The sequence below is a fragment of the Prionailurus bengalensis genome, chromosome A2 (assembly GCF_016509475.1).
Source record: "Prionailurus bengalensis isolate Pbe53 chromosome A2, Fcat_Pben_1.1_paternal_pri, whole genome shotgun sequence".
Lineage (NCBI taxonomy): Eukaryota > Metazoa > Chordata > Mammalia > Carnivora > Felidae > Prionailurus > Prionailurus bengalensis.
Window position 1 is genome coordinate 9,013,315 of NC_057348.1, and position 23,605 is coordinate 9,036,919.

The 23,605-nt window shown below is 59.8% G+C and overlaps 2 protein-coding genes and 1 non-coding gene across 9 annotated transcripts; all 3 read right to left on the minus strand.

Moving 5' to 3' along the window:
* Nucleotides 1–119: 119 nt before the first annotated feature.
* FBXW9 (F-box and WD repeat domain containing 9) lies at nucleotides 120–7,310 on the minus strand. Its single transcript, XM_043586659.1, has 10 exons — nucleotides 5,375–7,310; nucleotides 4,086–4,225; nucleotides 3,881–4,009; nucleotides 2,334–2,446; nucleotides 2,156–2,247; nucleotides 1,169–1,317; nucleotides 972–1,085; nucleotides 749–838; nucleotides 576–641; nucleotides 120–502 (listed from the first exon to the last, which is right to left on the minus strand). The coding sequence occupies exons 1-10, from the start codon at nucleotides 5,781–5,783 to the stop codon at nucleotides 428–430; spliced, it is 1,377 nt and encodes a 458-aa protein (XP_043442594.1). The 5' UTR covers nucleotides 5,784–7,310; the 3' UTR covers nucleotides 120–427.
* Nucleotides 7,306–23,205, minus strand: TNPO2 (transportin 2). 7 transcript variants are annotated; one of them, XM_043586657.1, is made up of 25 exons: nucleotides 23,049–23,205; nucleotides 21,467–21,578; nucleotides 20,774–20,849; nucleotides 20,542–20,691; nucleotides 17,690–17,796; nucleotides 17,469–17,602; nucleotides 17,294–17,375; nucleotides 17,097–17,219; nucleotides 16,880–16,998; nucleotides 15,749–15,809; nucleotides 15,481–15,646; nucleotides 15,123–15,275; nucleotides 13,571–13,796; nucleotides 13,195–13,366; nucleotides 12,673–12,759; nucleotides 12,486–12,593; nucleotides 12,231–12,389; nucleotides 11,583–11,670; nucleotides 11,300–11,398; nucleotides 10,631–10,726; nucleotides 10,261–10,336; nucleotides 9,877–9,976; nucleotides 9,724–9,798; nucleotides 9,481–9,608; nucleotides 7,306–9,397 (listed from the first exon to the last, which is right to left on the minus strand). In XM_043586657.1, exons 2-24 carry the CDS (start codon nucleotides 21,563–21,565, stop codon nucleotides 9,501–9,503), a joined length of 2,664 nt encoding a protein of 887 aa, XP_043442592.1. In that variant the 5' UTR covers nucleotides 21,566–21,578; nucleotides 23,049–23,205; the 3' UTR covers nucleotides 7,306–9,397; nucleotides 9,481–9,500. The 7 variants fall into 7 exon arrangements, with proteins under 7 accessions (XP_043442592.1, XP_043442591.1, XP_043442590.1 ...); XM_043586656.1 differs by having other exon boundaries at nucleotides 10,261–10,366; nucleotides 23,049–23,180; XM_043586658.1 differs by having other exon boundaries at nucleotides 8,837–9,397; nucleotides 9,507–9,608; nucleotides 23,049–23,165.
* Nucleotides 13,446–13,515, minus strand: LOC122488854. The gene has a single exon (XR_006298767.1). It is a non-coding gene; the product is annotated as a small nucleolar RNA SNORD41 (small nucleolar RNA).
* Nucleotides 23,206–23,605: the final 400 nt, after the last annotated feature.

Consider the following 23,605-nt stretch of genomic DNA (forward strand, 5'->3'; position numbering starts at 1 on the left):
AAATGCACTCGAGCGGGCACAGGTGCCCGCAGACGTAAGTAGTGGCTGCCAAGGCTTTCACGACCGTCTTGCAGACCCCCCTCCCCCCGCCCCGAGCAAGCACAGGCAGAGCCCTCGGGTGACACCAGTACATCAGGTTTATTTCTCCTTTGCTCTCCAGGGAGAGCAGGTGTCCAAACCGTAACAAAAACTGGGCCCAAGGGAGGGGAGCAAGCAGTCCCCTGGGTGGGCCTGAACGGCAGCCTCACCTTCCCTGGCGTGGGGCACAGCCCGGGGACACTGCCTAACCGTGGCCCGGACTCCTTGGGCCCCAGGCCGTTGGGACAGGGCGGAGGCGGCACCGGCGTGGGGGAAGGTCCCCCGAGAACAGAAGCCCTGGCCCAGCCTGCGGGCCGGCAGACCCACATCCACATCCACGTCCGCCTGCTCAGGCCTGCAGCCGCCAGACCTCCAGCGATAGACCCCCAGAGGCAGCTACCACCAGGTTGCCCTCGGCACAAATCTGGGAGGGCAGGGACAGAAGTAGTCAGGGCCGTTCTGGGCAGCTGGGGAGGGTGCACAGGGCAGGGCCTTACCCCGTTTAGCACATTGTTGTGGCTTCGGGTGCAGATGGTCCTCGGTGGATCCGTGGGCACGTGCACCTGGTGAGGGGCGATGGGCAAAGGTCAGGAACTGCACCTCTGACCGGCAGCGGGGGTGGTGGTGGAGGGGGGGCAGGGAAGGGAGGGAGCCTGTCTTGGGGCCTCACCCGGATGGTCTTGTCGGTGGACGTGGTGTACAAGGCCCCCAGTGAGTGTTTGATGCCTGTGATCTGAGACCTGTGGCCCACGTCAAAGGACTGCAGAAAAGAGGAACAGGTGACACTCAGGTAAGGGCTCTCCCAACGCCAGCCCGACAACCACCCAGGGGTCGAGAGGTAGGGAGGAGGAGGCCCAGGGACGGTGGGGCAAGGGCCAAGAGCCCCGGCAGACCCGGACGAGTTGGAAGCAGCCACTGTGGTTGGCGAAGACGTGCAGCAGGCCCTGGTTGTCACCAGCCCAGAGCTGGGGCTCCCGGTAGGACATGCAGAGCAGGTAGGAATCCAGCTGTGGGAGGGACGCGGGACACGGCAGCTCAGGCCAGGCCAGGCCGCAGCCCCCGTCCCTCCAGGCCGCAGGGGAGGGCGCACCTGCAGTCGCTGCAGGACGCTGTTGGCCCGGCGGTCGAACACCACGAGTGTGTGGTCCTCGCTGCCCGAGATGATGTGACGGTCGTCCGCCAGCAGCGCCAGCACCGCGCTGGAGTGCAGCCGCCTGCTCTTCAGCAGCGCCGGGCCCGCTTCGCGAGTGATGCAGGGAGGAGGGAGACGTCAGAGCCCCTCGGAGGGGGCCCCAGGCCGCTCCCCACTCGGCTGAATCCTTGGTCTGCCCCGCCTACCCGCATCCTGCAAGTGGTCCCGTCTTTCTCTTCTGTCCCGTCTGGATCTGGGCCATCCAGGACCCCCAAGTCTCTGCCCTCCCATCTCCCATCGCAACCCCATCTGCTCGCAGTGCAGAGCAGACCTCGGCAAGTCCCAGCATAAAACGCTTCCTCCTGCCGACTGATTGGAGACGAGTCCCACCATCACCCATCACCCTGCTCTGGCTGTGCCTGGGCCAAGAGCCCCAGCCCTTCAAGTAAAAGAAGAATAAATAGACAGACAACAGAAAAGGCTCATATGCTGGGCAGTGTTTATCCTAGGCTTTTTATGTGAACATTTACTCCACCAAGGCTCTTACTGTCACCTCCTCCAATTAACCCTAGGGGGCTGGAGTCATTATCCACATTTTACAGATGGGGAGACTGCGGTTCGAGCTTGAGAGGGAGGAAGTGGTGGACCCAGGGTTCTCGGGGGCTGTTCCACCTCCCACAGCATTGAGGCTCAGAGGCCCCTCCTCCGGAGCCCTCCCATCCTTCGCCGCAGGTGGAGGGGGGCTTCTGCCCCAACACCCGGCCCCCCCACCAGTTGCCTTGGTTGCCCCCAGCACAGCCCAGGCCACTCTTGAGTGGTCAGCCTCTGGTTGTGACTATCGTCCCAGCCAGGCTGTGAGGTTCAAGTGTCTCCTTCCCCGGCATGACCCTGGAGACCCCAGGTGGCCCTGCTCTCCCCACCTGGGCCCCAGGGCCCCTAGCCCACCTCTGGGGTCGTAGACGGTCACCTTCTTGTCATAGGTGCCAGTCACCAGGATGTCAGGCCGGTAGGACAAACACAGCACGGCCGCCTTGCCCCTGGGAACACACGGACCACAAGGTCGGGGCTGCGACTGTGCAGCACCCGGCCCTGCCCTGCCCCCGCTGCCCAGGACCCCACATACTTTATCTCGCCAAACTGCTGCCCGTCTGCCGCCATGTCCCAGAGCTTCACCGTGCTGTCCCAGGAACCGGAGCACACGCGGTGGTCCAGCGCTGCCAGCGACCACACCCAGCCCTGCGGACCAGACCTGCGATCATCCCCCTCTCAGAGGTAATAAAATTTAGGGTCAGAGGACGGAGACAACTGACCCAGGGACCCAGAACAAGTCAGCTCCAAGTAGAGGTTAGGACTTAGGTCCGTGGGTCTGACTCCAGAGCCCAGGGGTACACACCCACACAGAATATTCCTAAATCCCTGTGAGACTCAGCACCAGTGGTGGTTTGAGGCCACCTAACAAAGTGATTAAGAACGGGGCCTCCACTAGGGGCGCCTGGGTGGCTCAGGCGGTTAAGTGGCCGACCTCAGCTCAGGTCATGATCTTGTGGTTTGTGGGTTGGAGCCCTACATCGGGCTGCGTGCCGACAGCTCAGAGCCTGGAGCCTGTTTCAGATTCTGTGTCTCCCTCCCTCGCTGTCTGACCCTCCCCCGCTCCTGCTGTCTCTGTCTCTGAAAAACAAGCAAATGTTAAAAAAAAATTTTTTAATTAAAAAAAAAAAATGGGGCCTTCACTCCGTGGCCTGGGCAAATGAAGTACCCTCCTTCAGTTTCTTCACTGAGAAGATGGGCACAAAAAACAGCCCCTGTCTCAGGAGCTAACATGCACAAAGCACTGGCTGGTGACTGACTCCCCCCCACCCCCCCGCCAGACTCTCCGAGGACAGTACTGTAATTGTGTCCCATTCTACAAATGAAGAGACTGGAGCACAGAGAGGTTGCGTCCTGTGCCCAAGGTCACACAGCCAGAAAGTAGCAGAGTGGGGATTTGAACCCAGTAGCCTGGCTCTGAGACCAAGCTCCTGGCCACCTGCCTAGACCACCTCAATGACTGGTGGAGGTGCCCTCCACGGCCATTTCTCCCGAGATGCCAGCCATGCTCAGAGCTTTGTGATCCCCGCCGGCAGCCTCGTAACTGCCACCCGCCGTGCCCTGTGCCTCTCAAGGTCTGCCTGACGACCACCGAGCGCCTGCGGTGTGTCCCAGCCTAAGCGAAGCTCTTAGTGTGCGTTCATCCCATTCATTCTCATCCGGACCCCACACAAAGTAGAAACGGAGGCCCAGAGAAGCCCTACGTCTCATCCAATGTCACAATGTCAAGATTTACATCTCTGAGGTCCAGTGCCAAAGAAAACTCACGCCCTTAGCCACGGCGCCCTACCCAGGCTTCTCCCCTCCTACTCCTGTCTGGCTTCCTTTTTTTTTTTTTTTTTAATATTTATCTCTTTCTCTCTCTCTCTCTCTACCTGAGAGGGAGAGAGAGAAAGAGCTCAAGGAGGGGCAGAGAATCCCAAGCAGGCTCTGCGCTGCCAGTGCAGAGCCCAGTGAAGCTCAAACTCAGGAACCGTGAGATCATGACTGGAGCTGGAATCCAGAATCGGACGCTCAACCAACTGAGCCCCCCAGGCAACCTCCCCCCCTTTTAAAAATATTTATGGCCTCCCAACCCCTCACCTTGTGGGTGCTGTTCTTCTGGGTGCCCAGGGCCTTGACTAGAACTCGGCTGGGCTCCACCCCGAGCTGCCGCAGGTCCCACAGGTTGACGTTGCGATCTCGGGAGCCTGACAGACAAAGCGTCCCACCCTGGGAAGAGAGTGAGGTGGTGTTGTCGGGGTCACCCAAGCCCACCCCTGCCTGCCCCCCACCGCCCCTGCTTCACCTGGAGCAGCAGCACGGAGTCGATGGAAGCAAAGTGTCCGTCGGCCAGGCAGAAGTACTCAGCCCAGCGCCCGTCCTCGGCCCAGCGCGACAGGTGTTGCTCCAGCTCAATGCAGGCTGTCGGCCAGTCAAAGTCCTCCTCTGTGGGGCACCGTGAGCAGAGTCCCCAGTGGGCAGGAATCCCGACATCCACACCAGCTCCAAGCCCACCTCTGGCTTCTGGGAAGCCCAACCTTCACCAGACTTGGAAACTGCCCCCCCCCGGTCCCCGCCCCGGGAGCCCTCACCCCACCCAAGGAGGCCCGGGATGTAGCTTTGGGACCACCAGCCCACCAGCCTTCCAAGCAGGTCTAGAACAACTCACCCCAGTTTCCAAAAATTGGGTAATTGGAGACTCAGTGCCGCTTTCCCAGGCCTCAGCACCCCCACACACAACCCTGAGGATAGTAGCCTCAGGACGTTAAGGTCCTGCCTCAACCCTCAGGCTAAGCCTCGGAACTAGGACTTTTTGCGTCAATGATCTTAACCAGACCCGATGAAGTGTTGTCAAATTAGTGTTGTCAAATCTGTAAATTTGGGAGCTCTGTCAAGATGTAGAACTCAAGCCCCAGGTGCAGAGAGTCAGCGGTATAATGGGGCTCCAGCAACTATGTTTATCAAGCTGTTCAGAAAAGTCCCATCAATTCAAGGTCACCAAAGCTGTCTTATCCCCCAGGGACCAATGACCTCAGGGACAGGACGAATTACCACCAGCCCTTGCCTAAGATCAGGCTAGACCCTGGGCTTGGGGATCTGTGATTGTGGGTATCCTAACCTCTAAACTCTAGATTGGGTTCAAGGGTTGCAGGCTCTGGACCTTTAGACCATTCCTCACTCCTACCTAGGTCAAGAGTCTAAGAGTGAGGGGCTTTGGATCACCAGTTGCTAGCTCAGCGTCTATACTCAGAGGATTCTTTGGCTTACCCTGACCCCTCAAGAGAGTCCAGAAGCTGAGACTTCAAGTCCCTGTGTCAACCACCGGACCCCAAGCCTGAGGATCCTTGGGTCCTGAGTTCAGGGACCCCAACCCCCCAGGATAAATCTCCACAGCCCCGGAACCCCAAGCATCTGGTTCACGGTCCACCCGGAAGGTCAGGGGCTTTGGCACCATCGGTAACTACCTCAGCCTCCACCCAAGCCGGAACAACCAGGAAGCCTGCTCCAGGGCTCTGGTCACAGCACCCCAGGTATCTAATCCCTTGCCCCAAACCTAATCTGGGCAGCTGACCCCGGCCCCCCAGGCGCGCGCACCTTCCACCACTGGGTAGGGCGCGCGTACGCGGCGCTGCGCGCGTAGTCTCCAGGTGACATGGTCACGCACGAGGTCGCGCAGCGTGTGGCACACGCGCGGCAGGACGTGGAGCACCAGACGCGCGTCTAGGTAGGCGCAGATCTCGAGCAGCAGCTCCGGAGGAAGGCTCAGCAGGCCCGGGACGCCCACGGGCGGACCCTTGGACGCCGCCCGCGGCTCCAGGGCGCCAGGGGACGCGACCGGAGCCGACAGCAAAGGCGCGCGCGGGAGCGCCTGCCCGACTTTCGGCGGACTGAGCACGCGGGCCACGTAAGCCTCGGCCTGCGCGTCGGGGTCGGGCTCCGGCTCCGGGTCCGAGTCATCGTCCCAGGCGCGGGGATCGTCGCGAGGCCCTGGGGGAAGCTCCATGGCGACCGAGTGGGCGCGGCCAGCCCGGCCCTGTCAGCCGACGGCCCCGCGTCCCGTCTCCTAGGCAGCGCGAAGGCACTTCCGGCGCCGCTTAATGACGTTGCAGCGCCGACCGGAAGCGAGTGGCGCGCGCGGAAACCGGCCGGACCGTAGGACCCCGCTGTTTTTGAGGGCTCCCACGGTACAGCCCCGTGGGCCCTGGGCTGGAACATGCAGATTCCTGCTCCCAGCGTTTGTTAAACAGGCATCTGTGGCGGTCCTGATACAGACGGCCAGCCGACTCCGGTTTGACGCGGCTCGGCCAAAGGCATCGCTCACAGGAAACACCGGGCTTAGAAATGCAGTCTCTCTTCTGAGTTCAAAGTCTGGGGCTTTTATAGGGACTTCAACTCCTGTCTCTCCTTCCGGAGCCAGAAAGGTGCAGTTGTACTGCAGAGTCCTCGGTGAAACAAATCTCTGAATTCCCTATAATCGTTATTTCTCTCTTACTTACTGAAAGCCTCTTTTGAGGCAGGCGGTGTTAACCGAGCCACATAAATATCCCAGAGCACTTGCTGTTTTTCTCTGCCTCACTCTTTTTTAAATGTTCATTTATCTTTGAGACAGAGAGAGAAAAAGAGAGTGCAAGCGGGGGAAGGGCAGAGAGGGAGACGCAGAATCGGATGCAGGCTCCAGGCTCTGGGCTGTCAGCACAGAGCTCCATGCGGGGCTTGAAATCAGGAGCCTCGAGATCATGACCTGAGCAGAAGTCGGATGCTTAACCGGTTACCACCTTCACAGTGAGGCCTCCCCACAGTACCCTACGGTAACACTGACCATTTTCCCAATGTTCTTTCCCCTCCCCTCTTTTTCTCTATGGGACAGATCACTGTTGCACTGCTTATCTCCTGTGCCCTCGCTAAAAATGTGTGTTGAATGGATGCTGGACGTATGTCCGTGTCCGCTTTTCTCCCCCAAGATGATGCACGTGACTTTGGGCCCTGTCAAGGTTGCAACAAGATTGTATTCTGAGGCTGTGTGTCCCCAAGAGCTTAGCAGTTTTTCATTTGCCTCAGTAACTGTCACTCATACTTACTTATTACACCTCCAAGAGGCCTGGTGCCGAGCTTTTTACAAAAACATCGAACCTGCCCCATGACCCGGAGCTGTGGGGTTAGGCGGAGAGGAGTGCTGCAAGGCTTTGCCCCTCAGTTTGGTCTAAGGCGGATGGGGATCTGCAACACTAAAGGCTCCCTTTTACTGAATTCAAGAGACCTGTAATTACATTCTGGAGAACACACTACCTGTGTATGTTAGGACATCTAATCTTAGTCATTCACTTTCGCCTTTCCACTTCACTGGGAAGAAAGGTGAGAAGCTCCAGGTACCGAGAAATGTACCCTGTTAATGCTTACCTACTTCCCTACTCCGCCAATGATTTCCTGAGTCCTGTGCATCCCTACTTCTAAAGCGTCCCGGGCAAGCCCCTCCACGTCTTTACTGCCAAAGCCGAGGATACAGGAGGCTGGATGGAGACCAAGTGTTTCACAAGAAACTGATCTTTACTCAACAAAGTTCTACACAAGTGGAATCTCACGCCACCTCGGCGCCAATCCCCAGCACGGCACAGTAACAAATGGACAGACCCTGGAGCCCGTAGGAGGAGGAGGGGGAGGGGGAAGGAGGGATGTGGAAAACAGAGGAACTGCAGATCGAGGCCAGTCAGGGTCTGCAGCCCTGGGCAGGGAGGAAGGTTGAGAAGCTGAAACTTCGTTGTGCAAAAATCAACCAAAAATAAATTAAAAAATTAAATAGTTTTCTTAAAAAAAAAAAAAAAAAAAAAGAAGAAGAAGAAGAAGAAGAAAGAAAACTAGAACGAGGCTCCCTTTCCTGAATGGCTGGAGCCCCCCATCCTGGGTGGAGAAGGGGTTACCAATCCCAGCAGCCAGCCGCTCCACCCACAACCCCCAAGGCCCAGTAGAGGATGCCCCAAAGAACTGGATTACCAGAAAATTCAATGGTACCTAATTTTTTTTTCCTTTTTTTTTTTTTTTTTTTTTTTTTTTAAACAAATGGCTTCCAGAGACCTGTTGGGAGTCTGACAGGGTAAGGAAGCCAGCTGAGTTTATGGAATGTGCACCATGTACCCCTTGGAATCGAGGCAGGGCCCGACCCTGTCTGGGAGAAGACACAAGGCTATAACGGGGCCGGGGCCGGGGCCCTGCGGGGATGAATGGGACAAGTCCCAGGATGTAGGAATCCAGTCAAAGCCCCACAAAACGACCCCCAGAAAAGCAAAAAGTAAGGGAGGAGAAAAAGGAAAACATTAAGGGGGCTGCAGGGCCCGGTTCAGTTCTGAGGCCAAGTGGGAAGTGACCACACCCCCCTAGCCCCTCTAGGAGTGCCGCCCACACTGTGACTGCATCTCCAACCATTCCCAGAAGGTTCCCTAGAATCACCGCCCCTATCTGGTGGGGTCCTGTAGCCCGCTGGGAGCCATGAAGACAGGAAGCCCCAGGGACAGAGAGAGTGGGGTCAGGGGGTGTACCACCTTCTCCTCCTCCAAAGCCCTTCATTTCCTTCTTGCTGGCAAAGCCTGAACTTTCATCCTCCGTCCCCACCAATTAAATGCCCTGGCCCCAGCCCTCGTGTTAAAACTCAGGCTGGAACCTGAGAGGAGGGCTCTTAAGAAGCACAGAGAAACAGACTGCCCTTGAAACGGACTTGCTTATGGAGAGACGCAGGGAGTAGAGGTCAGCAGCTCTGGCTGCCCCCAGCCTTCTTCAGGAAAAAGGTCCTGGCCCAGCGTCTTCAAGAGTCACTGGAGCACAGTGGGGGGAGAAAGGGCAACCTCTGGCCAGCCTCGGCCACTCCGGCAGTCCCCACTCTTCTGGCTGGGACACAAGGAGGGGGACGCACAGGCTGTGGATGCCACAGAGCCGGCAGGAAGTGTGCGGAGCAGGTCCGAAGCGTGCGCGAGCTGACTCGGGCGGCCTGAAGACAGCCGTCCTCTTCCCCCGCCCCAGGGTCCCGGCGGAGGCCCCCCAACCCACCCAGCCCTCCCCAGTCACCAATTCCGGCAAAACAGCAGAAGCTTCTTAAACTCTAGATGCAGGTTACACGGAAGGCCTTACGGGTTAACTCAGGGGTTCACTAATTCTACTGTCTCCATGCAGTCGGGGAAATGGTGGGGCGGCTGGCCCAGCCTGGCTGGCTGCAGCGCCGCACATGCGTGTGGCCACGTGTGTACATGTGAGTGTACGTGTCTCTACAAGGACCCCCCTCCCCGCCTGCTTTCCCCTCGCCTCATCCTAAGCCGGATTCGGTCGGCCGTGTTGAATCTTCCCTCCCACGAGGCTGGCCCAGGTGGGCTGCCCGAGGTGACCCCGATTGAGCAAAGGGCCCTTGCTGCCAAGAAGTCCCACCCCCCTCCCCTGTTTGTAGGATGAGTGTGGAGACCCCACCCACTCGCCCGCTGGCCGGCAGGCCACACACACCCGTGGCAGGTAGGTGGACGGGGAAGGCGTCTGGATTTGGGTCCCGCTCACTCCTCCCTAACCCCCCTCGACCAGGGCACGGCGACTTCCGGACGCAGCGTGCTCCCCAGCAACCCCTCCAACGACGCAGACAGAAACCTGTGGGGAAAGGCGGGGGTCAGGGCCTGCACCCCTCCGCCCCCCTACAACAGCCACAGCGCCCTCGCGGGCAGCCTCCTCACCTGGCGGTCGCGAGGCTCATCTAGACCCCATAGAAGGCGGCCAGCCTCTCCTTGAGCAGAGGCGGGAACTGCTCAGAAAACTGCTGCCAGTTCTCCTCCCCGACTTGGTCTTTGAAGCCGTGGAGAATCTGCGGGGAGGCCGGGGGGCAGGGGGGTGAGGGGCGCCCCAGGCCAGAGCGAGAGGAGCTCGGCCTCCCTCCTCCCGACTCCCAGGGATCGCGGCAGGGCCACGCGGGAGCTCACCTTATAAAACATGTCCCGAAGGTCATCCTTCGGGCTCACCCAGGAAGCCACGGCGTCGCAGAAGAAAATAAAGTCCTGAAACACGACAGGTCCCGTGTGAGGGGCCGCCGGGCCCGGCCCCCGTGCCTTCCCTCCAGGCCCAGCTGCCCCAACCTGCACGACGCCCCCGGGGTTGACGCCTATCATCATGCAGATGCCTCGGAAGGCCGAGTCCTTCTCCTCGTTGTCCCTGATGTTCCTGAGGGACGTGCACCTGTGGGGGAGGTGAGCAGCAGGCAGTGAGCCGGCAGGGCTGGGGCAGGATGGGCATCTGTGGTGGAGGGGGGCAGGGGGGCGGGGGGGTCAGTGGGGAGCGGCAGGTCAGCGGGTGGTGGGGCCGGGGTGCGCTGCGTTTCTACGCAGGGTGGCGGGAGCAAGGGTTCGGCGGGCGATGGGCCAGGACGCGTGCGCTTAGGGGCGGGCCTGCCCCCCCCCCCCCCCCCCCCCGCCCTGCCGCCCGGCCCACCGTACGCAGGCCCCACGCAGGGGGGCACACACCAAGGCCGGATGAACTGCTGCAGCATGGGTGCCACCTCCTGTGGGCACACGTAGCCCAGGCGGCCGATGGTGATGGCTGGAATGGCAGAGGGACTCGTCAGGCGACCTGCAACCCCGAGCGGCCCCGGGACGGTACGTGGCGGGGCCTCTGGCACGAGGCACCAGCCCCGCCCCATGGGCCCCAAGGGAACAGGCCCAACCGGGGTCTCCCCCGAGGCCCACATCTTTCTCGGGGCTCTCCTCAGAACCCCCTTCCACGTCTTCCCAGAAACCTTCCCAGCTTCTTTCCCAAGGTCTCTTCGGCACTACCCTCCCGGCTGGGAACCCCATCCAGGTAAGGGGACGGCAACAGCTCAGGCCTGGTGCCCACCTGTGTTTTCCAGCAGCGTCTTGGGGGTGTTGGGCCGGTTGATGATCTCCACCAGGTTGTTGAGGACCATCTGCACGTAGGGCTGCATCTCTGCCCCTGGGGGACCGGTCAGTCAGAGCCCCGCACAGCCCAGACCACCCGTGCCGACCTCAGCTGCATCTACGCACTGACCCCCTGCAACCGCTGAGGGAACGGAGAACATTCTCCAGCTGGTCCCCCGCTCAGGACCCGTGGCCAACCAGGGGCAGACCCAAGCCTTCCAAACGCCAGAAGCTTCCTTGGAGTCACAGCTCCAACACCGGGGCGAGACCGCAGTGCCCAGATTCCCTGTGGGGGTAGGTGGGGAGGGAGAAAGCCGCCAAAGTCTCCCAACCGATCCCAGTGGGCCGACTGCGTGGGGGCGGGAGGTCGCCAAAAGTCCAGTGGGAACAGGCCGCCTGTCCTGCCTCTTTAGGAAGACCAATCACAGACGGCCTTTCAGCCATTTGGGAGTCTCCCGGCGGAAACCACTCAGAGAGGTCTTCTTGCCAGACCAACTGCGGCAATCCTCAAGGAGCACCGGGGCTCTCTCCCCAGGGGCCTGGCAGGCACGGCCAGGGGCCTGCCCTCAGCAGGGAACAGACCGATGTGGGTGACAGCGCGGGGCCCGTCAACTTGCAGCACACTCACCCATCTGCATGCAGATCTCGCCGATGGCCCAGGTGGCATTGTTGCAGACAGAGATGAATTCAGGGTTCAGGTTGGTGCCCAGGATGGGCATGAACTCGGCTGGTGGGGAGAAAGAAGAGTGCTGGGCAGGGGGGCCAGCCAGGGTGAGCTCCCGGGCCTGGCCGGGCAGACCCCATCAGACAGTACGAATACATCCCGATTTGGTCATTGTCCTCCCAGGGTCGTTTCTCCATCACTCGAGGCCAGGGCTGGGGTCACGGGGGTGACAAGATGGGCGTCATACCGATACAGGGCTTGACGTGGATGAAGCAGGCTTTGGTGAGATCTCCCAGGAGGGCGAAGGAACTCTGCCGGACCTCAGGCATGGAGTCCTGGGGGGGTCAGAGCAGGGCTGGCGTGGCAAGATGCCCCTCCCCCCAACCAGCAGGGGTCCCAGACTAATCCCTCCCGGCAGGCCAGCTAGGGGAGCAGCCCCGGGAGGAACGGCCTGACCCTGCCACTTCCCATCATGGAAGCTAAAGGCCCCATCACGGGCACTCGGGGCCCGTGAACTGCAGGGCTTCGCTCACGGTATCACTATAGGAAGGAGCAGGGGTTAACTGCTGCCCGTCCGGAGACACCGGGGGTGCGCACATACGTCAAGTTGGAGGGGCTTATGCTTTCCTATTTCCTCTTTCTACCTTTGTTTTTGTTAGGAATCTCTATGCCCAACATGGGGCTCGAACTCACGACCCCGGGATCAAGAGCCACATGCTCCCCGGACTGAGCCAGCCGGGAGCTCCTTGTTTCTCAACGAGATTTTACTCACGTCTTCTTTGAATCACTTTTTAAAATAAGTACAAGCTTTTTTTTTTTCCTATGGGTCCCTTTCTCCTGTTGTCCGCGGGGCACACCCCGGGCCGCAAGTCAGGCTTGCGAGGGGCCCGCCCACCTGCATGCACTGGAAGAGCAGCGTCATGATGTTGCTGCGGGCCACCAGCTGTTCCACGTGGCCGCCCAGGCCCTCGGCCAGGCCGCTGAGCAGGTCCAGTGCCACGATCATGAAGTCCTTGTCGGGGGCCTCATACTGCTCAGGGTGCTGGGTGTACATCTGGGCACAGATGGGGCAGGCGGGTAAGGGGAGCGGGCCCGGGCTGGGGCAGCCGCAGAGGAGCGGGCGGCGGGGCAGGGGTGGTGCGATGCTCACCATGGCCTGGGCCAGGGTCTTCTGCACCAGGGTGACGCAGCGCTGGTAGACTGGCTCACAGTAGGGCAGGAAGCCGCTCTGCAGGGCGGTGGCCACCGATGACAGGCACTGGTCGGGCGGAAGGCAGGAGAGGTGAACTCAGGAAGGATGGGGCAGGGCTTTGGGAGAGGGCCTGGAGCCCACCCACCTCTAGCAGAGGGAAGAGGTCCTTGTCTTCGTCCTTGAGCTCGTTCCACTTCTGGATCAGCGGAGGCATCAGCTTCTGGATGTATTCCTGAAAAGGAAGCGTGAAGCTGGGGCCCCCCGCACGGGGGTGGCAGCCTGGAACCCGCAGGGCTCTTCGTGACTCAGAGGCACCTATCGCCTGAGTGATGAGGTCTGGGCTCCTCGCTGTGGCTCATGGGGCCCTACAGGGCCTCGCCATCCAGCCAGACCCCCAGGGCCTTCCCTCTCCGCCCCCCTTCGGAGCCCAGGTCGGCGCCTCCTGGTTCCCGCAGGCCCCTGAGTTTCCCCAGGACAGCACTTGCCACACTGTCGCATAACCGTTTCCCCCGCTAGACTGGGAGCAGGGCGAGGGCGGGGGCCGGGTCCGTCTGTCTGCCTCTCGAGGTCACGGCCATGGCCCCGGCGTGCGACTCGAGGTTGCCGCCAGGTCACTGGACGCAAAGGGGCGTGAGGATCAAGAGAGGGAGATGCTGTGGGGCCTCACCGGCTGGTTGAGGTGGTGGCCCACGGAGTCAGCCAGGGTGCCGATGGCGTCGTAGAGGATGAGCAGGTTCTTGTGCTGGTACTTGCCGAAGGCGAAGACGAGGGTGTCGAGGATATAGCTGAGGTAGGGCACCAGCTCTGTGCAGGCCTCCTCCTCCAGGGTGGCGAAGGCACTGGAGTGGGGAAGGGGTTTAGGGGGACGGCCACAGGTGGGGCTGGGCCCTGGGTGGGGTTGTGGGGAGGGCGTGCGCCCGGGATCAGCCAGTACGAATACGTGAGAAATCAGCGTGACGTCAAGGGTCAGGAGTATCATCACTTCCCAGGAGGCAGCCAGTGGGGCAGGGGTGGGGGCCGGGGGGTCAGCGCTTGAGGGTCACCTGCAGGCCGCCTCCTGCACCCTCTTGTTGCCATCCAGGATGCGCTTGAGCAGCTCTGTCATCAGAGGCTTGAGGTGCATGTCAGGTGGCTGACTGACGACCCAGTGGGCATAGCGGCTCAGCGTCCAGCAGGCAATGGAGCGGACCAGGGCCTTCTTGTCCGACAGGCACTGGATGAGGTGCGGGATCAGCTCGGGCAGGTAGGGCACCATGCCCTGCATGCAGCCTGCAAGCACCAGCACAAGGGCAAGCCTGAGCCCAGCTGGGCCTGGCCACACCTCACCCTCTGCAGAGAGCTCAGTGGCCCCTGCCATGGGGGGTGGGACACTGAGGCTGGGAGGTTGAATCACAGACACGATGGCTCAGTCACAGAAACGGTGAAAGGCACAGCCGCGATGGGAAGCAGCGTCAGGCCAAGCCTTTCCCCTCCACTGGCTCCACCCCGTGACAGTCACTCATTACTTCACAGATGGCTGGGCAGCACGATGACCAAAATGGTCGAGAAGTCATTTTCCTCTTTCAACCTGCGCTCTACGCCCAACGTGGGGCTCGAACTCACGAGCCCAAAATCAAGAGCTACACGCTCCACTGAATAAGCCAGCCAGGCACCCCAAGTACTTTTCTTCTGAAACATTTCTGGGGTATTTGTGCTTTTTCTATTTTTCATCTTTTTTTAAAAAGAAAAAAAAGCCACAGATGAATCTCTTGTTCGGAGAACACAGGTCACAGCACGCCATCTAATGACCCAAGACCCAAGAACTATTTTTACCAGTTATGGGTCAATCCCTCGAGATCCTTTTCCGCTAAAAGCTAGGACGCCTGACATAACCCGTTAATTCACGTTCCCGTGCTAACGTAACGTACGTTGGGCCGGTTATGTGAGGAGATCTTTCCTTAGATAAACTCTAAACACACGGCTCCTGTTGTCGTGTCTGAACCTTTTACGAGAGGCCTGGAGGCTGAGGCGGGCACTGGTGACACCTGTAACTCAAGCTGTACGTCCCACCGGGACGAAGGAGGGCAAAAGGCGCGAAAAGGACAGAGGTCCGCGTAAACACCACCAGCGGACACTTCCGATTCACAGGCCTGGGAGCCGGTGGCAGGCTAAAGCCCAGCCGCGCCCTGGTGACCGGGGAAATGGCGTCAATCTCCCCGCACCCGTTTCTTCATCTATGCGCCCCACCTCATCGGGCTTGCGCTGAGCCCGGGGGACCGGGCTGCCAGCCGCGGGGCAAGCGTTGCAGGCTGCCTGTCACTTTTCCGACTGTAACCGTGCCGACAGCCTCGCAGAACCGCTGTCTGTGAGAATTCAAGGGGGGGCGTGCACTGTGGGGTTCGGGGGTTCCATTCAGGCCCACGGGCCGTGGGGAAGACTCACATCCCAGAGCTGTCTGGAGGGCGCAGGGCAGGCCTCAGAGAGAACCTGGGGGTGGCGTCGCCCCGTGCTGTGCGGCCACACCCCGGACACAGCCCTGCCTGGGCCGCCCCGTACCGTCCCGCGCCAGTGAGGGGCTCAGGGGCCAGGCCCCTACCAGGCCGGAGACGCACTCACCCTCCGCGATGGCGCCCAGCACCAGGATGCCCGACTCTTTGACCACCCACTCAGGGTGGAAAAGGAGCCCCTTGAGCAGGGGGAGAAGGTGGGGTAGCAGCTCCTCCCGGAAGACGTTGGCCAGGACGTCCAGTGCAGCTGCCGAGCACTTCCCTGGGACGGGAGGGGTGGGGGAGGGGGGGAGAAGCAGGGAGGCTCTTTGGGTGGCTGCCAGCCTCCTGGACCGTATCCCCAGGATCAGAGATCGTGATTAGAGTCGTCACAATCTGCTCTGAGGAGGCCCCTCATCACCTCCCAAGAGGCAGCCCCTGGGCTTCCTGCCCCCGACCCCCCAGGCCCCACAGGCCAGGCCACGCACTCAGATTCCAGTCGGACAAAGCATCGTCGTCGTCATCGTCCTCTGCGTCCTCCGAGCCATCAGGCCGCTCGGCCTCATGGGGCAGCGTCACTGTGCGCGACTTATGGAAACGTGGCTTGATGTCCTGCTCGCTGTCGGGGACCGCCTCGTCCTCTTCCACGTCCCCCTGTGGAAGGCCGGACAGATCACTAAGCACCACCAGGGCCCGTAGTCCCAACGCCCCAGCCCTCACCTGCCTGTTCACGCCCAGCGGTCGGCCCAGACTGACCTTGAGCAGAATGATGTCGATTTCTGAGTACTTCATCCCGTTTACCAGGATGGGGATCAACCTGTGGGGAGAGAGGCTGTTCACTGGGATGGGACGCAGGGGTCCCCAGGAGGGCTCACAGCCTGGGCAAAACGGAAGCAACAAGGAGCCAAGGGGCAGTGTGTGGAACTTAGGGCTATTATCCCAACCTAGTCAACCATGGTGCCTGGGACAGAGCTGACATGACTCCTGGCTCCCCACGAGGGCTCTTGACCCAGACCTGGCCACTCAATGAAGTCCAGACCCCTGAAAACGCCAGAGAGCTTCAAACGGTGGCCGAACCCTAGCATGCTGTAAGGCAAGGACATGAGGCCCTTCCCCGGGACGGGCCAGATTAGAGAAGAAACAGGCAGGGCAGCCAGGCGCCCTCAGCTGGTGCCCACGCACCTCAGGAGAAAATGATTCATGACTCGGGGATAGGCGAGTGATCCAAGTTGGCCAAGGAAGGTGAGCCCTAGGACTTTTGCTGGAGATACTGGTTGAGAGAGAATTTCTTTATTCTGAGGTTCCTAAGCTTGAAGGTAAGCAGAAGACCACAGCACTACCATGAGGGAAGGTCGTGCCTGAGGACAAAGCCAACACAGGAGTAGGTCTGAGACTACACAGACATCTTTGATATCCTTTGAGCACCTGGATCCAGCTATGCCTGCGGCCTCTGCTGAGTTTTCATTTCTTTCACCTATAATTTACCGCATTTAAAAAAAAATTTTTTTTTTAACATTCATTTTTGAGAGACAGAGAGAGACAGAGCATGAGTAGGGGAGGGGCAGAGAGAGAGGGAGACACAGAATCCGAAGCAGACTCCAGGCTCTGAACTGACAGCACAGAGCCCGACGCGGGGCTCAAACTCACAGAGTGTGAGATCATGACCTGAGCTGAAGTCGGACGCTTAACCCACTGAGCCACCCAGGAGCCCCCACATTTTTAAGTCATTGGAAATTATCTTCTTATCGCCTGCCAACCAGAAACGCACAGGGATCGAAAGTAAGCGGAGACAGAGAACACAGACCGAGACTAACACAGGAGACAACCAGAGGGAAGGCAGAGTAGGGTGGGGGCTGAGGTGGGACAGAGGGCAGCAGTGGCACTCACTGGACCAGGTGGGAGGCCAGGACTTCCTTGCAGATGGGCTGCTCGGCCAGCGTCAGCCAGAACTCACAGGCCTCCAGAGCCACGTTCTCATCGTGGTCCTGGGTCCTCTGCAGCATGTACTAGGGCAGGGTAGGAAAAAGGCTAAAGCCTGGCCCAGCCCGGGGTGACTCCCCACCTGCCGCCCACCCCACAGCACGCCCGGGCTAGCCGTGCACACCTGGATGATGCTGTGCATGTGGGGGATGAGCCTGTCGATCCGCACTTCCAGCAGCATCACCAGGGCACGGCACACGTTCTTCCGCACCTCAGGGTCGTCGTCCACGGCCAGGGCGAACAGGTGCTGCAGGGAGGGTGGGATCAGCCGCAGCCGGGCCCTCGGCCCTTGCCCTGCTCACCCTCAGCCCGGCAGCCCACCTCGATGAAGGTGTCGATGTTGTCCATCAGCGCCTGGGCCCGGTCCATGATGAACTGGTTCACACAGGCTATGGCATGGGACCTGGCAGGGAGGGGGCATGTGGGTCGGCCCTGACTCCGCCCACACCCAGCCCCTCCACAGACCCCCACCCCCACCCTGGGAAGCCACACCCACCGGATCTTTGGGCTGCAGTGCTTGAAGAACTGTAAGAACTTGGGGATCATGATGTTGAGGGGCCTGTTGAGGGCATCGCTGTCCAGGAGCTCAGATGAGTCTTCGCAGATCTTCTGCAGGGCTCCAAAGGCCCCCTGGGTGGAGAGGAGCGGGCAGACGGATGTGAACCCCAGTCCGGCTCCCCAGGCTCCCGCCCAGGCGGGCCACAGCCGGTCACCTACCTCACAAGTGTTGTAATCTTCCGAGTTGAGCAGGTTGCACAGCTGGGGCAGCAGCTCGGGCCACATCTGCAGCTCGCCCTTGGAAGCGATGGTGGTGATGAGAATGCCTGGGGCAGCCGGGAAAGGACGCCGCCTCAGGCTGGGTGCGGGCCTGCCGCGCACTCCTCCGCCGGCTCACAGGCTGTCCGTGCGCGGTCCCCCAGAAGCCCTACACGCTGCCTTCGAGATCCTCGGAGCCCTACCGTAAGCCAGCTGTTGCAGGCCCAGGGAAGCAGCACAGAGCTACATACAGAAGCCCTGCCCTTGGGAGCAGACTGCCTAGTGAGAGAGGCTCCGGGGTAAAAATAAATCAGCAAAAGAACTGGGAGGCTAGATGCCAAAAGCTAAGGGGGGAAAGAAAGCAGAGAAGATGGCCGGCAAGGGCTGCGAGTGAGGGCAGCAATTTTTTTAACGTTTTTTAAAAAAAATTTTTATAGGGGCGCCTGGGTGGCTCAGTCGGTTAAGCGGCCGACTTCAGCTCAGGTCATGATCTCGCGGTCCGTGAGTTCAAGCCCCACGTCGGGCTCTGGGCTGATGGCTCGGAGCCTGGAGCCTGTTTCGGATTCTGTGTCTCCCTCTCTCTGCCCCTCCCCCGTTCATGCTCTGTCTCTCTCTGTCTCAAAAATAAAGAAACATTTTTAAAAAAATGTAAAAAAAAAAAAAATTTTATAAAGTTTATTTAGTTTTTGAGTAACTCTACACCCAAGGTGGGGCTGGAACTTACGACTCCGAGGTCAAGAGTCGCATGCTCTTCTGACGGACCCAGCCAGGAGCCCCAAGAACAGCAATTTAAAAACGGGTGGCCGGAGCAGGCCTTGCCCAGGTGACGCTTAGCTCTCTGAGAAAGACCTGAAGGAGACGAGGGGATGCTGTCCAACTCCCGGGGGAAAGGGCATCCCGGGCAGGTGCAAAGGCAGGCTGGGTGTGCTCAAAGACAGGTGAGGAGCCAGAGGGGCTGAGCAGGGGGTGGTGAGGGTGGGGAGCAGGTGGAGGCGAGGGCTGAGAGGTGACAGAGGCAGGTTGTGCAGGACCACGTGGCCTTGGGGAGGCCTCGTACCGCTGATTAGAAACCCAAGTGTGAAGTACAATACGCGAATGAAGGGCAGGGCCAGGGCCGTGAGGGGGTCTGGTGGCTGAGCCCAATACGGCCGCAGGGAACACAGGTGAGGGTGACGTAGACATAGACTTTAAAGCCAGGAGGTGGCAGTGTTTCCCCAGCAGGGTAAAGCTGTCACTGCCATCACTCTAGATGACTCTGGCTCCTGCTTCTGCTGGAAAAGGGGTGACCTGCGGTGGGTAGGCTCTGAGGACTCGGGAGTGCAGTTCCAGCCCTGTCCCTGTCTGTGCGAACTTGGCCACGTGTCCTACCCCCCCTCTGTGACTCAAAAGGGGGGAAAAAAAACCCCACCATGGGTCCCTAGGGATGTCGGAAGCTTCAATGCCTTAATTCAAACACTTAGAGCAGAACCTGGCTATCTAGTGAACTCGGGAAGTCCAGATCCTTCTACTGGATGGATCGTCGGGGCTAAGGGTCACAGTGGGTATCGTCGGGGCTAAGGGTCACTTAACAGAGGAAGCAGGCCCCAAGATGAGCACTTCTAGCAGGCCCAGTATCTATTCCAACTTAATACTATTTTTGTGTCTTTGTTGCATGTTTTTAAGGTTACCTGCTCTTTATGGCAAACAAACATCTTTTCATTTAAAAGCTATCTACAACTTGGGGGGGGGCCTGGGTGTCTTAGTCAGCTAAGCATCCGACTTTGGCTCAGGTCATGATCTCACGGTGCGCAAGTTCGAGCCCTGAATTCGGGCTTTGTGCTATCACCACCGAGCCCCCTTGGGATCCTCTGTCCCTCTCTCTCTCTGCCCCTCCCCTGATCATCCTCTCTCTCTCTCTCTTTCTCTCTCAAACTAAACAAGTAAACTTAAAAAAAAAGCTAGATACAACTTTCTTCTAAAAGCAACGTTAAAAAGCTGACAATTTAAAGAATACCAACATAGGGGCGCCTGGGTGGCGCAGTCGGTTAAGCGTCCGACTTCGGCCAGGTCACGATCTCGCGGTCCGGGAGTTCGAGCCCCGCGTCAGGCTCTGGGCTGATGGCTCAGAGCCTGGAGCCTGTTTCCGATTCTGTGTCTCCCTCTCTCTCTGCCCCTCCCCCGTTCATGCTCTGTCTCTCTCTGTCCCAAAAATAAATAAACGTTGAAAAAAAAAAAATTAAAAAAAAAAAAAAAAGAATACCAACATAAATCCATCGGGGGTCAAGTACATCTCAGTAAAGGTGGGGGGAAAAAAAGCAAGCCGGTAACAAAGTGTTGAGTTGGTGTTTATCAGTAGTGAAAAGGCTTGGGGGAAAACAGCTGGAGAATTCTCCACCGTCCTTCCCTTAACTTGTTCAGGCAGCCCTCCGAGAGCTCCAACACAAAACTAACTCCCGTGTCATCTCATTACTGGGGAGAAATAGCCGAAGACGCCCAACTCCTCAGGACAGGGAGGCCTCGGGTTCTAACGTGCTACACCCTCAGGGCCTAGACACTGAGTGATGGCCTCAAAAGAAAGAATGGCTATTTCGGGGGGAGTGGTTCAGAGCACCGACCTGCACTGGCCACTTCCGAGCTCTGCCACTTACCGGGTAAGTCCCTTAACATCTCTGTGCCTCAGTTTTCTCATCTGTAAGATGGCAACCATAACGGAACTACCAACCACGGTACTGGAGCCTTCAGTGAACTGATACTCTTAACAGGCTGAAAAGCTCCTTAGCTGAGAGCGAGAACTCAGGAGTCCTCACTGGCCGATTCCCACTACCCGCTCTCACCTATGGTGGCTCGGATGAGTGAGGAGGCATCGCCAATGTTGTTGAGACACTCCTGTTTGATGAAGTCGGCCACGGGTGGCGGAAAGCTCTGGTAATGTGCCTTCACGTTGTTCTTGAGGATGAGACCGCTGAGGGACCGAGTCGGCTCGTCTGGGGAAAGAGGGCCGAGGGTCAGGGGACCGCAGGGGAAAAAGCGGGGTCCGGCTGGAGTGGAGGGGCGCTGAGGACATACCTTCCGACTTGAGTCTGGTCAGGACAAAGATCAGGTAGTTGTTGAAGTCGGGAAACTGGTTCAGTTGTTTGAGTTTCTGCCAGGCTGTTAAGGGACTTGGGAGACAAGGGCCTTCCCCTGGTGGGTCCCCTCACTGTCCTGTGGCTGAAAGTCCCTCTGCCCACTGGGATGAGGTGGCTAGCTCCTGGGACCCCACCTGTCAACCTCCCTGCCAGAATAACCCAGCACTTCAGGCACCTGAAACTCATCCAGGTGGTGGGGGAGCATGGCTGAGCCTCTCTGTCTGAAGGAGGCGGCTGCTACTCAGTCCTGCTCGCCACCAGTCCCACGTTGCCTGCTTTTTTTAAAAAAGAAGGGAAGTCATATTTTCAAGTGAAACTTGGTGATGGTTTAAGTATCTCAACCTTTAAGTCAGAGTATTTCAAACCTCGATTGAAAAAAATTAATCCTGACGGTGAAACTAACCAAACGGCCCAGTGCCAGTGAAAGGTGTTCCTCCTCCCCCTCCCCCACAGGGCCACATTTTCTCTGCACGTGGGACCCAAGGGGTCGGATCCCTGCTTCTCTGCCAATTGTAGCTCCTGACAGAACAAGAGTCTGGGGATTAGGGAGCGGGCCCCTTCCTCTGGTCTTCAGGGGCTGCAGATGTCTGCCCAGTTCCCCCTGGCCCCGGAAGGAAGGAAGGAAGGATACATCCTGCACGATGCGCTGCGTGGCTGTGTTTGGCGACTGCGAGTCTTTGAGCAGCTGCAGGACCTGCTGCAGGCCCTGCTCATCTGGCTGCCAGTCCATGGCGCGAGGTGAGCTGCGGGGGTAGGGGCCAGGGTCAGCGCTGGGTCCCAGGGGCCCCGTGTGAGCCCCGGGCTGAGCCGCCGTGGAGGTGGCCGCAGCGGCAGCACGACGGGAGCGCCCTCGGCGGACAGGCGGGGGTCGCCCGATCCACACCAGCCCAAGTGCGGGGTCCCCGCCAGCTGCGCCATCCACGTCCGCGCAGTCTCAGGCTAGGGAGCGCAGGCGAGGGGATATGGAAGCGGGCCACGGGAGGCGGTGGCAGGGCCCCTGCGGGGCCTCATCAGGCCCAGCGCGGCGCCTTCGGCCCAGGGCAGCCCATGCTGCCTCCGCCGGCTGCGGGCCCTACGGCTTCCGCCAGCCTCACGGCGGTTAGGCAAGGCCCCAGCCACCTCTCCATCCAGCGCCCCGGCCCCTGCGGTCTCCCTGGTCCAGGCACGGTCCCCAAAGAACCCTCTTCTTCCGAAATCCAGCCCTCACGCTCCGCCAGATCCCAGCCGCCTCCTCCGCCTTGGTCTGGTCCCTGAGCCTCCCCAGATGCACGGCCTCAAGGTGCTCCAATCGTCCCGATCCCTGCCACCTCCTCTAATCTGTCCCTCCAAACTGAGCCGGATGCCAGACTCTCCTCTTTTTGGCCTAGCCAGACTCCATCCATAGATTCCCCTTAATCGGGCCCGAAGCAATCCCCAGACAGGTCCGAGTTCCCTCTCGGAAAGACAGCCAGCCAAGCCCGCCCACCCCACGAAAGATGACCCCTGGACGGGTCCCCGTCGCTTTCCCCAATCAGGTCTGGCCAAGTCTTTCCCCCCTCCCGCCCCCTGCCCCAGTCAGCATTAACTCCTGCTGACGGATCTCTGCTGTTTCCCCCAATCAAGTTCGGCCAAGCCCCCCACCACCTCGAGCCGGAAACCCACTTCGTCCGATCTCTGCAGCTTCCCCCAGTTAGGCCTGGCCGCCAACACCGCCCGGAGCATTCCCCCCAACGGATCCTAGCGACGCCTCGAAGTCAGACCCAGCAAAGCCCTCTAGAACGAAGTCTGACGCCCCTCCCTGTCACGGTCCAAGAAGACCCCCCAACTTTTCACTGAGGCCTCCCGCAACCAGACCCAGCCAAAGCTCCACCAAAATAGCCCCCCCACACACACCCGATCCTCGCGATGTTCCCCAATCAGGCCCTAAGCAGTCCCCAGACGCTTCCCCCAGATCCCCTCCAGCCCGACCCCAGCCGCCCCACTGGCCCGATTCTCGAGGCACCAGAGTCTGGCCGGGCTCCGAGGCCCCACCCCCTAAGCCCGGCTCGGTTTCCCCCTCCCCCGCCCCGGCCCGTTCTCGCTGCCTCGAGAATGGGGCCCAAACCAGGTTCTCGGCCTTTCGCAGTCAGGCGCGGTCCCGACGGCCGGGCCGCGCGCGGCGCAGACCCGGACCCCGGCGGGGGTCAACGCAAGCCCGGGCCGAGCCCGTCAAGCTTCGGGTAAGGCCCACTTACCGGGCCCCGGGTGGCAGCAGCGGCGCCTTGCGCTGCGGCTTCTCCTGAGACTCGCGCGGAAGGAGGGAGCCAAAGAGAGGGAATAAAAAAAAAAAAAAAGAAAAAGAAAAAAGAAAAAAAAACGCGGCCGTGGATGGGCCGCGGCGGCTTCCGTACACCGTTCAAACTGGCCCAGCTGAACCAATGGGGAGAGGCAGTCATAACACGTGGGCTGGCTCCGGGGAGAACCGGGCCCCGCCGAGACCAGGTCACGTGACAGGAGAGTAGGCGGCTCTCCTGGCCTCTCTGGCCGTTAGGTCTTCCCAGCGTCTCGTTTTCTCAGCGTGTCTCACGCCCGCCTGACAGCGGCTCTTTGCTGGGAGCGGAGTTTGGTGGCGCGTGGGGACTTCAGGTGTTTGGTGGACCCGGTAACCTCTCGGCCACAGCTAGTTGAGCCTGTCCTCCCCCTCCTCCAGGAATTGAACTGTGTCTTTCTCCTCGCATCCAGAGGATGCTCCTGGGAGGAGCACAGTAAGCGCCCTCGTGGAAAGACCAGAGAAGACTTAGCCTAGGGTGGA

What these genes read in the sequence shown, in the direction of transcription:
- FBXW9 (XM_043586659.1), bottom strand. Translation starts at nt 5,783, where the DNA reads ATGGAGCTTCCCCCAGGGCCTCGCGACGATCCCCGCGCCTGGGACGAT. An exon ending in CAGCAGTTTGGCGAGATAAA is followed by an intron (nt 2,248 to 2,333) that starts GTATGTGGGGTC and finishes GTGTGTTCCCAG; the next exon opens with GGGCAAGGCGGCCGTGCTGT. An exon ending in GCTGCTTCCAACTCGTCCGG is followed by an intron (nt 839 to 971) that starts GTCTGCCGGGGC and finishes TCTTTTCTGCAG; the next exon opens with TCCTTTGACGTGGGCCACAG.
- TNPO2 (XM_043586651.1), bottom strand. Translation starts at nt 21,565, where the DNA reads ATGGACTGGCAGCCAGATGAGCAGGGCCTGCAGCAGGTCCTGCAGCTG. An exon ending in TTTGTCCGACTGGAATCTGA is followed by an intron (nt 15,276 to 15,480) that starts GTGCGTGGCCTG and finishes CTCCCGTCCCAG; the next exon opens with GGAAGTGCTCGGCAGCTGCA. An exon ending in GCCACCACCTCAACCAGCCG is followed by an intron (nt 12,760 to 13,194) that starts GTGAGGCCCCAC and finishes CTTCCTTTTCAG; the next exon opens with GAATACATCCAGAAGCTGAT.